This window comes from Microtus pennsylvanicus, chromosome X (genome assembly GCF_037038515.1).
Source record: "Microtus pennsylvanicus isolate mMicPen1 chromosome X, mMicPen1.hap1, whole genome shotgun sequence".
Taxonomy (NCBI): domain Eukaryota; kingdom Metazoa; phylum Chordata; class Mammalia; order Rodentia; family Cricetidae; genus Microtus; species Microtus pennsylvanicus.
In genome coordinates, this window is record NC_134601.1 from 113,271,402 (window position 1) to 113,286,512 (window position 15,111).

Consider the following 15,111-nt stretch of genomic DNA (forward strand, 5'->3'; position numbering starts at 1 on the left):
AAGAAAATGCTGATACTGGAAACAAATCTAAAAAAAGAGCAGAGATGATCATTAATGTAGCTTTTCAGAAAATATTTATAAAATAATTTAGTGTTTGAGAACAAGGTCTCACTCTATAGCCTAGGCTGGCCTTGAATTTTAGATGATCCTTCTGCTCCAGCTTCTCCCATGCTAAGATTACAGGTGAGCTACTGTGCCCATCAAAGCTGGCTCTTTGTCAAAAATCATTTTGTATAAAAATATTTAAAGAAAAATTTCGAGGCCTGTGCCAGGACCTCTGCCAGTCTGGGTGTGAATCTGGGACCTCCGAGGGAATGGGCAGGAACCAGAGACCTCTGAGGGGCCAGCCGTGAGTCTGGGACCTCAGAAGGAATAGGCCTTAGCCAGAACCTCTGTGGGTCCAGGTGTTGGCATGGCACATCAAAGGGAATAGGCAGGAACCAGAAACCTCTGTGGGTCCGAGCGTGAGTCTGGGACCTCTGAGGGGGTAAGCCTGAGCCAGGTCCTCTGTGGTTCTAGGCACACCTGAGTCTGGGAACTCCAAGGCAGGAGATCGGAGCCAGAAACCTTTGCAGGACCAACTCCAAGCCAGGGACTTCTGCAGGAGGGGATCCAGACCAGGATTTACAGAAACAGGTCAAAGCCAATAACCTAAGCCAAAGTAGGCCTGAGGCAACGATCTCCACCTTGGGCTGGAACAAGATTGAAGCAACAAATTGCACAGGAGTGGGACTGAACCAGCTACCTAGGCCAGAGTGGCCTGAGGAAGCAATCTCCCTGGGAGCAGGAGCCAGGAGCCAATCCAGTCCAGGTCACTGGCGAACCAGAATTGAGCCAGCAACCTGATCCAGAGCAGACCTGAGACAGCAAACTCCACCAGAACAGGTCAGGGGAGTAACTGCTGAGTGAGTGAGTGAGCCAGAGCCAGAGCCCACTAAGGGTCCGGATGTGAATCTGGGACCTTCAAAGGAGTAGACCGAAGCCAGGACCCCTGTGGGTCTGGACTTGACTTTAGGACCCCTGAGGAACTAGGCCTAAGCCAGGACCTCTGCCAGTCTGGGCGTGAATCTGGGACCTCCGAGGGAGTAGGCAGGAACCAGAGATCTCCGCGGGACCAGGTGTGAGTCTGGGACCCAGAGGGAGTAGACCTGAGCCAGGACCTCTGTGGGTCCATCCATTGGCCTGGCACATCAAAGGGAATAGGGAGGAACCAGAAACCTCAGTGGGGCCAAGTGTGAGTCTGGGACCTCTGAGGGGGTAAGCCTGAGCCAGATCCTCTGCAGTTCTGGGTGCACCTGAGCCTGGGAATTTCGAGGCAGTAGACTGGAGCCAGAAACCTTTGTAGGACCAAATCCAAGCCAGGGACTTCTGCAGGAGGGCATCCAGACCAGGATTTACAGAAACAGGTCAAAGCTGGTAACCTAGGCCAAAGTAGGCCCGAGACAGCAAACACCAAGGGAGCAGAGCAAAGCACAGGAGCACTGAGCTATCTCCAGGAACAGGAATAACCAACGGGGTAACTAGAACTGTGACACTGACTGTACCATGAGGTACAACCATCTGAGTTTTAGATTCACTGGCACCTAGAAGACTATTTAACAGAATCTCAGAGCCAACCACATCTATAAGAAAAAAAGATGAGTAGAAAAGGTAAGAACACATGCAACACCACAAAGAGCAACACAACAGCAGTAAAACCTAAAGACCCTACAACAGCAAGACTTGAACAAACAAATATAGATGAAGCAGAAGAAAACGACCTAAAAAATAACGTCAGGAGACTGTTTAAAACTCTTAAAGAGGGGGCTGGAGAGATGGCTCAGTAGTTAAGAGCATTGCGTGCTCTTCCAAAGGACCCGAGTTCGATTCCCAGCAACCACATGGTGGCTCACAACCATCTGTAATAAGGTCTGGTGTCCACTTCTGGCCTACAGGTATATATGCAAACAGAATAGTGTGTCCATAATAAATAAATATTTAAAAAAAACTCTTAAAGAGGAAATGATATATTCCCTCAAAGAAATGGAGGAAAAGACAAAGAAAAAATTGGAAGACACCAGCAAATCCCTTTAAAAAAGCAAACATATGAAAGAAACTATTCAAGACTTGAAAACTGAAATAGACAATAAAGAAAACACAAGCCAAGGGAATTATAGAAACAGAAATCATGAGAAAACAATTAGGAACCACAAGAACAGAAGAATACAAGAGATGGAAAAGAGAAACTCAAATACTGAAGATACAATAGAGGAAATAGACTCATCAGTTAAAGAAAACATTAAATTTAACAAAAGCCTAACCCAAAATATCCACTAAATATGGGACACCATGAAAAGGCCAAATCTAAGAATAATAGATATAGAAGGAGAAGAAGTTCAACTCAAAAGCACAGAAAATATATTTAACAAAATAAAACCTTCCCAACCTAAAGAAAGATATGCCTGTGAATATACAAGAAGCTTACAGAACACCAAATAGACTGGATCCAAAAAAAAACCTCCTCTCACCACATAATAATCAAAACACTAAACATACACAGTAAAGAAAAAATATTAAGAGCTGCAAAGGAGTGCTCTCTTCGGCAGCACATATATTAAAATTGGAATGATACAGAGAAGATTAGCATGGCCCCTCTGCAAAGATGACAAGCACATTCATGAAGTGTTCCATATTTTTAATCAAACACTAAACATACAGAGTAAAGAAAAAATATTAAGAGCTACAAAGAAAAAAGGGTTGGGAAAAAATATACCAATCAAATGGACCTAAGAAACAAGCAGGTGTAGCTATCCTAATATCTAACAAAATAGACTTCAAGCTAAAATCAGTCAAAAGAGACAAAGAAGGTCATTTCATATTAGTCACAGAAAAAAAATCCATCAAGAGGAAATCTCAAAGCTAAATAAGAAGGTGAACCCAAAGAAAAACACATAGGCACCCTCCTGAATATTAACCTTCATCAGGCGATGAAAGGAGACAGAGACAGAGACACACATTGGAGCACCAGACTGAAATCTCAAGGTCCAAATCAGGAGCAGAAGGAGAGAGAGCACGAGCAAGGAACTCAGGATTGCGAGGGATGCACCCACACACTGAGACCATGGGGATGTTCTATCGGGAACTCACCAAGGCCAGCTGGCCTGGGTCTGAAAAAGCATGGGATAAAACCGGACTTGCTGAACATAGTGGACAATGAGGACTACTGAGAACTCAAGAACAATGGCAATGGGTTTTTGATCCTACTGTACGAACTGGCTTTGGGGGAGCCTAGGCAGTTTGGATGCTCACCTTACTAGACCTGGATGGAGGTGGGTGGTCCTTGGACTTCCCACAGGTCAGAGAACCCTGATTGCTCTTCAGGCTGATGAGGGAGGGGGACTTGATCGGGGGAGGGGGAGGGAAATGGGAGGCGGTGGCGGGGAGGAGGTAGAAATCTTTAATAAATAAATAAAATTTTTTTTAAAAAAGAGGAAATCTCAATACTGAACATCTATGCCCCAAATACAAGGACACCCTCATATGTAAAAAAAAAATCTGAATTTTAAATCATACATTAAACCCCACACACTAAGAGTGGGAGACTTCAACACTCCCCTCTCACCACTGGACAAGTCAGTCAGACAAAAAATGAACAGAGAAATAAGGGAAGCAACAGATGTTATGACTCAAATGGATTTAACAGACATCTATAGAATATTCCATCCAAACAGAAAAGAATATACCTTCTTCTCAGCACCTCATGTAACCTTCTCAAAAATTGACCACATACTCGGTAACAAAACAAACCTCAACAAATACAAAATAATTAGAATAACCCAATGTACCTTATCAGATTACCATGGTTTAAAACTAGAAGTCAACAGCAACACTAATTCCAGAAAACCCACAAACACATGGAAATTAAACAATGCTCACCTGAATCATCAATGGGTCAAGGAAGAAATAAAGGGAGAAATTAAAGACTTCCTAAAATTCAATGAAAATAACCACACAACAAACACAATTTTATGGGACACAATGAAAGCATATTAAGAGGAAAGTTCATAGCACTAAATGCCTACATAAAGAAGCTGGAAAAATCCCACACTAAGTGAATTAACAGAACATTTGAAAACTTTAGAACAAAAAGAAGCAAACTCACCTAAGAGAACTAGACGTCAGGAAATAATGAAATTGAGGGCTGAAATCAACAAAATAGAAGGGTGAGAGACAAAAATTAAGTTTCACTCTTCTACATGTAGTGAGTGATCCAGTACGACCAGCACCATTTATTGAACATGCTCTCTTTTCTCCAGTATATTTTGGCTTTTTTTGTAAAAAACTAGGTGGCTATCATAGTGTGGTCTTACATGTAGTCCCTCAATTCCATTTCATTAATCAGTGTATCTGATTTCAAGGAAAGGGTGCAAGAACACAGTGGTATATCCTTAGTCATCAGAGAAATGCAAATCAAAACAACTCTGACACCTTAACAACATCTTACACCTGTAAGAATGGCCAAGATCAAAAACACTGATGACAACTTATGCTGGAGAGGTTGTGGGGTAAAGGGAACACTCCTGCATTGCTGGTGGGAATGCAAGCTGGTACAACCCCTTTGGATGTCAGTGTAGTGATTTCTCAGAAAATTAGGAAATAACCTTTCTCAAGACCCAGTAATACCACTTTTGGGTATATATCCAAAGGATGCTCAATTGTGCCACAAGGACATGTGTTCAACTATGTTCATAGCAGCATTGTTTGTCATAGCCAGAACCTGGAAACAACCTAAATGCCCTTCAACCGAAGAATGGATAAGGAAAATGTGGTACATTTACACAATGGAGTACTACACAGCACAAAAAATAATGACATCTTGAATTTTGCAGCCAAATGGATGGAGCTAGAAAACATTATTTTGAGTGAGGTAAACCAGATACAGAAAGACAATTATCACATGTACTCAGTCTTAAGTGGTTTTTAAACATAAAGCAAAGAAAACCAGCCTACAAACCACAATCCCTGAGAACTTAGACAACAATAAGGACCCTAAGAAAGACATACATAGATCTAATCGACATAGGAAGTAGAAAAAGACAAGATCTCCTGAGTAAATTGGGAGCAGGAGATCTTGGGGGAGAGTTGAAGTGGAGAGGGAAGAGGCATGGAGGAGAGCAGAGAAAAATGTGGAGCTCAATAAAAATCAATAAAAAAGAAAAAGAAAAATATCAGGACAAGTACCAAGGCATCCCTTCAAACTTTCAATTGAAGTTCAAAGTTTTGTTGGAATGACTTTATTATCTTTGCCTGGAAATCCATTTGAGTGTAAGCTTCAAACATGCCAGTTCACTGGGACAAAAAAAAAAACCTACTTTTTCTGAATGCCTATAAATTAAACTGATAAAATATTGGTAGATTAGGGCTGGCAAGACAGCTCAATGGGCAAGGGTACTCATTTTTTTAATGATTTTCCTCATAATTATTCTTTGGACATTTCATAAATCTTGATCATGTTTACCCCTCCCACCCTCCTCTCCAATCCACTCCTCTTTTCTATCCACCCAATTTTGTGTCCTCTCTGTACAATTTGGCTGCCCATATACACTGTGTACCAGCTTAGTTTCTCAAGTTCCATGACTCAAGTAGTCAGTATCTTCAGTAATAGGGTCTTACCTTCAGTTTCTGGAGTGTAATCAAGAGCGTTGGCAACAGTGTATAAGCTGCGGGGCAGGTGTCTATGGGACCTCAATGCCCAACAACTCCAAAAGAGGTAACCCATTTCTGGCATTGGACGTTTTGTTAGCCAGTGGTATCCATTTCAACTGTTTTTATATATGCGTATGTTTTTGGAAGCTTCTACAGTAGATTTCAATATGACTCCTTCAAAATGCCTTTGTATTTCTTATCTCTCCCATATCCACTTCTCTATCTTGCCTTCTCAGCTGCCACCCCTGTTAACACTTCCCATATCATTATTTCACTTCGACCCTTTATACCACTGTGTTCTTGCACCCTTTCCTTGAAATCAGATACACTGATTAATGAAATGGAATTGAGGGACTACATGTAAGACCACACTATGATAGCCACCTAGTTTTTGACAAAAAAAGGCCAAAATATACTGGAGAAAAGAGAGCATGTTCAATAAATGGTGCTGGTCGTACTGGATCACTCACTACATGTAGAAGAGTGAAACAATTTTTGTCTCTCACCCTACAAAAAACCTCAACTCTAAGGATCAGCACAAAATGAAGGATCTCAACAGAAGACCTGACACCATGAGTCTCACAGAGGCATAAGAAAGGACTTTCTGTACAGATCCCTGATAGCACCAATAGTAAAATCAATCACATGTTGGTTTAAGAGTCAAGTCTTTGAAAAAATCATGAAATTATTAAAACAAAAAGTATTAGTCAAAGCTTGGAGTGGGGAAGACATTCAAAACATATCAACAAAGGTAAAAGAGACACAGGCAAAGAGTGACAGACAGTAAAATAAACAACATAAAGATAAGCATTACACTTAAACAAAATTGAGGGAAAGCAGTAAGGTAATCTTTCCCATGAAAAAATGTAAAAAAAAAAAAGGCCTGGAGAGATTGCTCAGTACTTAAAGCACTTATTACACAATCAGCCGGCATGTGGATGAAGTTATGACACCTGCTGGGTGGGCCTGGCGCCAGCTCTTAGAAGGTGGAGACAGGGGATCCTCTGAGAAGTCGACTAGCTATTGATAAACTCGGAGTTCAACCAAAAGAGCTTGCCTCAATTAATAAGGAGGGAAATTAATAAGGTTGACTTCTGACATTAGTCCCAGGCTATCACACACATGAGCACATGTGTACACTTGCACACACCTAAGCTCCCAAATACTTAACTGAATGTGTATCCACTTCACACATACACTTCAAAACTGAAAACGAGAAAAGGATATGCTTAAACAAAATAAACTGACAGATAAACAGATTTTAAATGTTGATTTTTTTCTAAACAAAAATGCAAATTAAAGATGTTATTTTGCATATCTGCCTAACAGAAAAACTCAACTAAACAATGTGTATATATAAAACACTGTTCAGATTTCAAGACATCCAATTGTTTTATCTAGAATTTTCCTGAGTTTCTAAATTTTATATAATCATAGATATAAACAACTATTTCAAGTATATTCCTAATGCCTTTACTTATTGTGCTGGCTAACTTTATGTCAAAGGGTAGAGTTATCTGAGAAGATGAAATCTCCTTTAAGAAAATGCCTCCATAAGATAGGGCTGTAGGCAAACCTTTGAGGGAGTTGTTTAGTTAATGATTGATGGAGGAGGGCCCAACCCACTATGGGCAGGGCCACCCTTGGGCTAGTGGTCCTGGGATCTACAAGAAAGCAGGTTGAGCAAACCACAATGACCAAACCAGTAAGCAAACCCCTCCATGGCCTCCACATCAGCTTCTGCCTCCAGGTTCCTGCCCTGTTTGAGTTCTTGTCCTGACTTCTTTCAAAGACAAACAGTGATAATGAAGTGTAAGACAAGTAAACCCTTTCTTCCCCAACTTGCTTTTGGTAATAGTGTTTCACCATAGCAATATTAACCCAATCTAAGATACTTATAAAGTACAAAATTGTAAAGAGCTGGTATCGTTTTTATCATACTTAACACAGCAGTATTATACAGCCATTGAAATAACATTAGAATATATATTTGTTTTTCGAGACAGGGTTTCTCTGTGTAGCTCTGGCTGTCCTGGAACTAGCTCTTGTAGACCAGGCTGTTCTCGAACTCACAGACATCAGCCTGCCTCTGCCTCCCGAGTGCTGGGATAAAAGGCGTGCGCCACCACCGTCCAGCTAACATTAGAATATTAATAAAATGGGAAAATACTTAATATACTGTCAACTTGAAAACATAGCTTACTAGTTATGAATATCCTTTTTCAATAAATCATTATTTCATTAACCCATTTCTTATGAGCGTGTATTTCTATTTTCAGTATAAAAACATTTCCCCAATTTCAAAATAATGTAATTTGTACCCTAAATTGCATTATTCAATTTTCCTTCAATTCTAGTTTCCAGACACACTTCTGATTACTAACCTTTTTGCTATGTATTTCCATAATGGAAAGGGGGTGGCCTGTACTGGAGAAGTACACATTCTGTAAATTGCAGTGTTACCTGCATTGTAGCTGTCTGCTGATATGTAAAACCTAAAAAGAAACATTACAACCCATTACATTTATTAAACGAAGTGGTTGAAATGTAAGAAAGGAATGCTGTAAGTATGGTCTGAAAGTGGGGGAACTAGAAAAGATAGTAAGTAGACTTGCTGGATGTGGGGCTACATACCTTTAATCCCAGCACATGGTAGGCTGAGGCAGGCAGATCTCTGCGGATTCCAGGCAAAGCTGTAAGCCCTCTGTAGGTTAGAGCACTTTCTCTGCAAGCAAAAGGATCTGTCTGAGATCAGACTCTGACTCCCATGCTAAAAGTTGGGTGTGGCCATGCACTACTGTTACTCAAGGGCCCTTGGGGGTGCAGACAGGAGATTCTCTGGGGCTTGCTGGCTGCAAGCCTAACTCCAGTTTTAGACACTTTGTCTCCATGGGATAAGGTGAAGAGTCATACAGAAGGACATCCAATGTCTTCCTCTACATGCACATGCAGCCTCCCTCCACATGCACAGTTTTGCAATAATATACTGTAATTATATTAATATAATAATATTAGTGCATACCAGACAGACACACACACACACACACCAGTAATGAAATGTTGCTGTCTTCTTTCCTTAAAGCAAACACTTCCAAACTTATAAACATGGACACCTTACTTAAAAGATTTCTTTCTGAGGACTATAGTAACTGCCATATACAAATTATATAAATTGAAATGGAAGGCCACTTTTAGAATCAAGAATTTAATAACAACCAAGATCATACTTTACATAAGGGGGAACATTTCTATAGAAAAAAGTACACCAAAAAGTGTAAATTGCTTCTTCTCCTTTTGGCTAAGATCAAGTATTAAAAAAATACAAGACAGATGATAAATGAAAAATGCTGGTTTACATGTGTTCTTTTATTGCTAAACATCAAATTCTGACAATTATTATACCATCAAGTTAAAGCCTAAAAATGAATTACAGCTCACTCAGAAGTTATTGAAAAATATCTGTGTGCCACTAGTATGTGGATGCTCAATAAATACCAAAGACACAATGATGACAGAGAGTCATATCACTATGAAGCATACGTTTACAATTTGTTGTTAACACAATGACTAAGAATAGATTATCAAAAAGTCAAGTTTAGCTGTATGTCTCTTCAAACTGAGATGCTGAAAATAATATATATTCTTTATAATTACATCTGATTAAAATAAAAGCCTTAAAATGTAAACAATACAGAATAGGAAGACTGAGAATAAAGTCTTACTATTGAACAAAGTGACAACACAAAGATACTTCATCAAAATCACCAACATAATTCATTTTCCAATATAATTCATTTTTCTAATTGCTCTAAAGAAACTAAAATGGATTTTTCCCCAGAAAAATGATAACACATCAGGGACATAAAGACCTTCAAATTTTGTTATGTTAACATATATGTACGGTAAATATTCAATAATTTTTTTACAGCTTACTTAAATAGAAGCATGCTTTTCTATCCATAAGTATACACCAATCACCATTCAAGCAAATTAAGCACTTCTGATATCTCATGCACTGTAGGAAGACAAAGCTGAGGATGAATGATACAGCCCTAAGAGTAGAACAGTCCACAGTGAAGCTGAAGAGACAATATGGAACATCTCCTTTCTTAATCAATGAAGCCATTTGTATACAAATCTCTGGACTTCCAGGAGGAGAGAAGGTCCCACACCCTGACCCTACAGGTAGCTGACAGAGGTGTTCAGCAGCGAATATGAAATGAGGTTTTGTTTTGTTGTTGCTGTTGCTTTCACTTAGAAAATGAAGTCAGTGGATAGAATGTCCTCTTATTAAAATATTTTCATGGCCTATAGGGTAATTTAGTGGTAGAAGGGTTGCTAGCATGTGTGAGGCTAAGCTCGGTTCTCTAAGTACCACAGGAAACAGTAATTGTTCTCCTCAGTATTAAAAAATGATATAAACACATACATTTCATTAGTAAACTATTTAATACATGTGATCACGTTACTTATATGAGTATTTCATGACATTGTCTGTTTTACCTGAAAAGGTCTGTGCATTTTTAGTATGCAAATATATTTTGGTCCTGAGTGACCTTAGACGACAATAAATACCATATTTTCTGAGATAAAAACTAAAAATTAGTAAATGCATATGCCTTTAGTATTGTTAGCAATGAACAGCCTAACATTAATCATATCTCAAAATGATATTCAAGTGTATGATTTCTATTAAATAAGGAAGACAAATTTGTAATAACATGTAAAAGATTTCTAAAAATTAATTTAAAAGTCTTAGGCGCTTAAGATAACTAATGTTCTGAAAAAGATAACCACATGAAGTACCTTACTTCAGGAAGGAGGTATATATCTGGCTATTAGTGAATGGAGCATTGCCTTTCATTACTTCTAATGTGTGTGTGTGTTTCATCCAATGTATATTTTTCATGAAAGAAAAAAAAATATGTGCATATATCCCTACGACTAACAGTTTCACACTGGCCAGCTGACTCTGAATTTCCCAGGGTTCCACTGCTACCCACAAGACCGATTGAGGTTCTTCAGGGCTCAAGAGTGTGTTACTAGACTCTGGAAAATCAGTGTTTGTGCGGTCATTCTCACTATCCCACAAAGTCTTTGTGTACTCACAGAGGTAGCTTGGGGGAGACAGAAAACAAAGATCGGGTGTTTAATCCCCCAACAGAGAGAAACATACTAGACGCTGGTGAGGACAGAGTACGGCTCAGGGGTGAATGCTATTGCAGCATAAAGGAAAAGGCCTACCCCAGAAGAGTTCCAAGCTGTAAAACTCTATAAAGTGGATACTAGACTTGCTGCAATGTCTGCTTTGTTGTGATCTGTTAGAGGCCTCAGCTTAGATCTCAAATTCATGTCTAACTGCCTGAGCTCAAATGCTGCTGTGGGAGATTCTTCCTGCAGCATACTTTATAGAACAAGCGTGGAGAAATGAAAAAGGCAATACTTGTGCCACAAAACTATCTTATCTCATCACAGGCCTTAGCTACTTTCGACTTTGTCCATTTACTTGCTATCACTTGTACAGAGTTTTTGCTTCCATGTTAGCAGATACTTTCATAGGATTTTACTGCTTTAATTATAATCAGACCTTGGTATTCAGAGTATAGAATAATACACCATTAAACTTTAAAATACTTTACAAACAACATAAAGACAAGCACAATAAAACCAAGAACACTTGCTCAGTCTTCCATTTAACCAAAATCTAGTGTCCCTAAATCTTTTTTTAAAAATTCATACTTTTTAATATTTATTTATTATGTATACAATATTCTTTCTGTGTGTATGCCTGAAGGCCAGAAGAGGGCACCGGATCTCATTACAGATGGTTGTGAGCCACCATGTGGTTGCAGGGAATGCTCTTTGGAAGAGCAGACAATGCTCTTAACCGCTGAGCCCATTCCTAAATCTTTAATGATAAGTGTGTGTGTGTGTGTGTGTGTGTGTGTGTGTGTGTGTGCCTGTGTGTGTGTTTGAGGAAGGGTCTTGCTATATTGCCAATGCTGACCTGGAACCCACTATGTAGCTAAAGATGGATGACCTTGAATTCATGATCCTTTTTGCCTAGCCTCCCAAACACATAAAGTCAAGTGCTGGGATTAAAGGTGTGCACCCCTACATCATTTTAATGGCACTTTTCAATAAAATTTTCCTGGGGCAGGATATATAGCTTAGTGATAGAAAGCTTGCTTAGCATAAGTAGCATAAGTGAGGCCCTATTTCAAACTCTGGTACCACACACATATACAATTTTACCACCAGATTCTGCTTTCCCTTTTACTATTCCAAAATGCTATATAGTCACACAAAATGGTATCACATGAATGAATTTTCACTTGTTTACAAATTGTTCCACAGAGATCCACCTGACTCTGCCTCCCAAGTGCTGGGATTAAAGGCGTGCGCCACCACCGAAGAGCTAGTTCCAGGACAGGCTCCAAAGCCACAGAGAAACCCTGTCTCGAAAAACCAAAAAAAAAAAAAGAACAAATTGTTCCACAAACATTCAAAATTTGCATATTCAATCTTTAAAACTAGAATGTAGCCAGGAATTACGCTTTTTCATTTCTTCCACTCCTTTTTTACTACAGAGTTTGGATTCTCTAGATATTGGAGCTCAAAGGTGTTGGTCAAGATGTTTTGAGGAAACACTTTACATTTCATACCCAGTAAGAATTTCAATGGCAACAGATACTCCCACTTAGCTGTACTCCAGACATTCTGTTGGAAGAGAGCAAATATTACCGTGCTGTGACCATCCAGAGTCCCAGGGTCACGTTGGCAGCTAAAAGTACACTGCCACCAAGCAAGATGAAAAATCCTATGAGATCCTTAACGTCATTGTCTCCAATCACTGAGGTAAGGGTAGCATCCAGGAAAGAGTTTAAAATCCATTGACCATCTAAGGCAAAGCAGGGCACTGCATTAACAATAGCCAGAGCTCCAGAAAGAGAAATCAGATACCTGGGTAAAGATGAGTTAAGGAGCTAGCTGCCAAGTCCAAATGGAAACCATCTTTTGAGAAGTCAGAAGACAATGGACAGGGAGATGAGATTACAGTAGACTTCTCTCCTGTAAGTGTAACACTCTTTTCCATAGCTCTAGCCTTTAAGACAAATAAGTTAATAGTACTTTGAAGTTCAAAAACTTTGAATAGAAAAATAAAGGCAAACTAACAAATCTAAAATGGATTCCTAAAAAGATTAAACTTTTATAATCCTTCAATGTTACAACAAAGGGAAAGAAATGTAGCACTAAGGAATAAAGGAAAAAACTGCCAATAATCTTAGGGCTTAGTGCACACTAGGCAATGTTCTACTACTGAACTATAATGCCAGCCCCCATATTCTTACTTTTTTTAATCTTGAGACTGGGTCTTGCTGCACAGACTGGTCATGTTCTTGTCTCAGCCTCCTAAGTGTTAGGATTACAAGTATGCACCAACACACCAGTCCCCAAATTACTTAAAAAATTTATTTTATGTGTATATATGTGTATTTGTGTAAATGTATGTATGCACATGCATACTGATGGCCATGGGGTCAGAACAGGTGTGTGGATCCCCTGGAATTGGAGTTGTCATTGTGAACTACTATGTGGGTGCTCGAAATAGAACCCTGAGTCTTCTGGGATAGCAATCAGTGCTCTTAACTGCTGAGCTATCTCTCCAGCCCTCAAAACTACTTTTTTTTTCCTAGACAGGGTTTCTCTACGTAACAGCTCTGGGTGTCCTGGAACTCGCTCAGTAGACCAGGCTGGCAACAAATTCACAGAGATCCACCTGCCTCTGCCTCCCGAGTGCTGATGGATTAAAGGCATGTGCTACCACTATCTGGAATTTATTAATAAACGCAAGTCTGGCAGGATGGTGTTGCTATATGCCTTTAATCCCAGCACTCAGGAGGTAGAGGCTGATGCAGGTGGATCTTTGTGAGGTGGAGGCCAGGTTGGTCTAAAGAGCAAGTCAGGTCAGGGCTACACTGTAAGACCATGTCTCAAAAAAAAAAGTTCAAGCTGGGGAGAATTCAGAATTCATCACCTCATCTCACGAGTAACTGAAGCCTCATCCTTTACAAACTTCTTGTAAATTAATCAAGCTGCACCTTTCTGCACCTTCTTATAGGCATCTCTACACATTCCCATTATGTTTTCTGTAAAAATATACGCTTTTGTGGGGCTAGAGACATGGCTCAGCAGTGCAGTAGTTGCTCTTGCATAGGACATGGGTTCGATTCCCAGTACCCACAAGGCAGTTCACAACCATATTCAACTCGTTTCTCATGCCCTCCTCTGGCCTCCATGGACACTGCATGAACATGGCGCACAGACATACCAGAGGCGTCTTGGTGGAGAAAGTTCTTTGGAACTCTGAGGAAAACAAAAGTGGCAACAAAAAACTCCTCTGAGGAGAATCTGCGCTCTGCATGCTTCAGGCACTGCCTTTCTGGGATTCAAGCTGTTGAAATGCCTGCCTGCTGTTCTTCCCACAATCCTCCTCTCTGTATATTAACCTTTCTCCATACCCGATGAGTTTTCTCCACTGACTTTCCCCTCACATGCTACACGGTAAAACCTAATCTCTTTCAGTTTTGTTTGTTTGTTTGTTTGGTTTTTCGAGACAGGGTTTCTCTGTAGCTTTGGAGCCTGTCCTGGAACTAGCTCTTGTAGACCAGGGTGGCCTCGAACTCACAGATATCCGCCTGCCTCTGCCTCCCAAGTGCTGGGATTAAAGGCGTGCGCCACCACTGCCTGGCTAATATCTTTCTTTTTTTTTTTTTTAAAGATTTTATTTATTTATTTATTTGTATACAGTGTTTTGTCTGTATGCTTGCTAGCCAGAAGAGGGCACCAGATCTTATTACAGATGGCTGTGAGCCACCATGTGGTTGCTGGGAATTGAACTCAGGACCTCTGGAAGAGCAGTCACTGCTCTTAACCTCTGAGCCATCTCTCCAGCCCCCAATATCTTTCATCTTTAAAGTCTCTCTCTTTTTTTTTTGGCTGTAAGCAATTAAATAATAAGGCCTATATTTGTAATGCTTTATTCAAGGTAAAAACGATGAAGCTACAAATAACACACTTTTAATGTACTTTTCAAACCCGAAAGGATACTTGACAAATGTCTCCACAATCACTGGCAGATCTATGCTTAGAAAGTTGAAACGTGGGATAAAACTTGTGATGCTCACTAAAAATGAAAAAAAGGAATAATAAATATTATCCATATCAGATAAGCAACAACACTATAAATTTACCATATGGTCAAAACCTGCACTAGTCTATTAACATGGATAAGCAAAACTTTCCTACACATGTGCAAGCAAGCTATATACCTCATATATAAGGAATCAGGGCCAGACATTTAATTCCATTACTTGGGAAGTAGAGGCAGGAGGATCTTTGTGAGTCCAGCCTGGTCTATAAAGC

General features: G+C 39.8%; 1 protein-coding gene, 1 long non-coding RNA gene and 1 other non-coding gene across 4 annotated transcripts in view; 1 reads left to right on the plus strand and 2 right to left on the minus strand.

Moving 5' to 3' along the window:
* The first annotated feature begins 2,569 nt into the window (after positions 1 to 2,569).
* On the plus strand, positions 2,570 to 2,676 carry LOC142841939 (U6 spliceosomal RNA). The gene has a single exon (XR_012909164.1). It is a non-coding gene; the product is annotated as a U6 spliceosomal RNA (small nuclear RNA).
* A 3,421-nt stretch (positions 2,677 to 6,097) lies between these two features.
* On the minus strand, positions 6,098 to 8,407 carry LOC142841438 (uncharacterized). Its single transcript, XR_012909055.1, has 3 exons — positions 8,320 to 8,407; positions 8,070 to 8,180; positions 6,098 to 6,891 (listed from the first exon to the last, which is right to left on the minus strand). It is a non-coding gene; the product is annotated as an uncharacterized LOC142841438 (long non-coding RNA).
* A 472-nt stretch (positions 8,408 to 8,879) lies between these two features.
* The window catches only part of Mbtps2 (membrane bound transcription factor peptidase, site 2), a 48,640-nt gene continuing 42,408 nt past the window's right edge, over positions 8,880 to 15,111 (minus strand). Inside the window, exons 10-12 of one of the 2 annotated variants that reach the window (XM_075956786.1) lie at positions 14,797 to 14,872; positions 12,430 to 12,648; positions 8,880 to 12,140 (exon numbers count right to left, since the gene is read on the minus strand). In XM_075956786.1, the coding sequence (XP_075812901.1) occupies positions 12,104 to 12,140; positions 12,430 to 12,648; positions 14,797 to 14,872 (332 nt within the window). In that variant the 3' untranslated portion in view covers positions 8,880 to 12,103. Of the gene's footprint in view, positions 12,141 to 12,297; positions 12,649 to 14,796; positions 14,873 to 15,111 lie in introns of those variants that run through there. The other variant, XM_075956787.1, reaches the window with a different exon arrangement.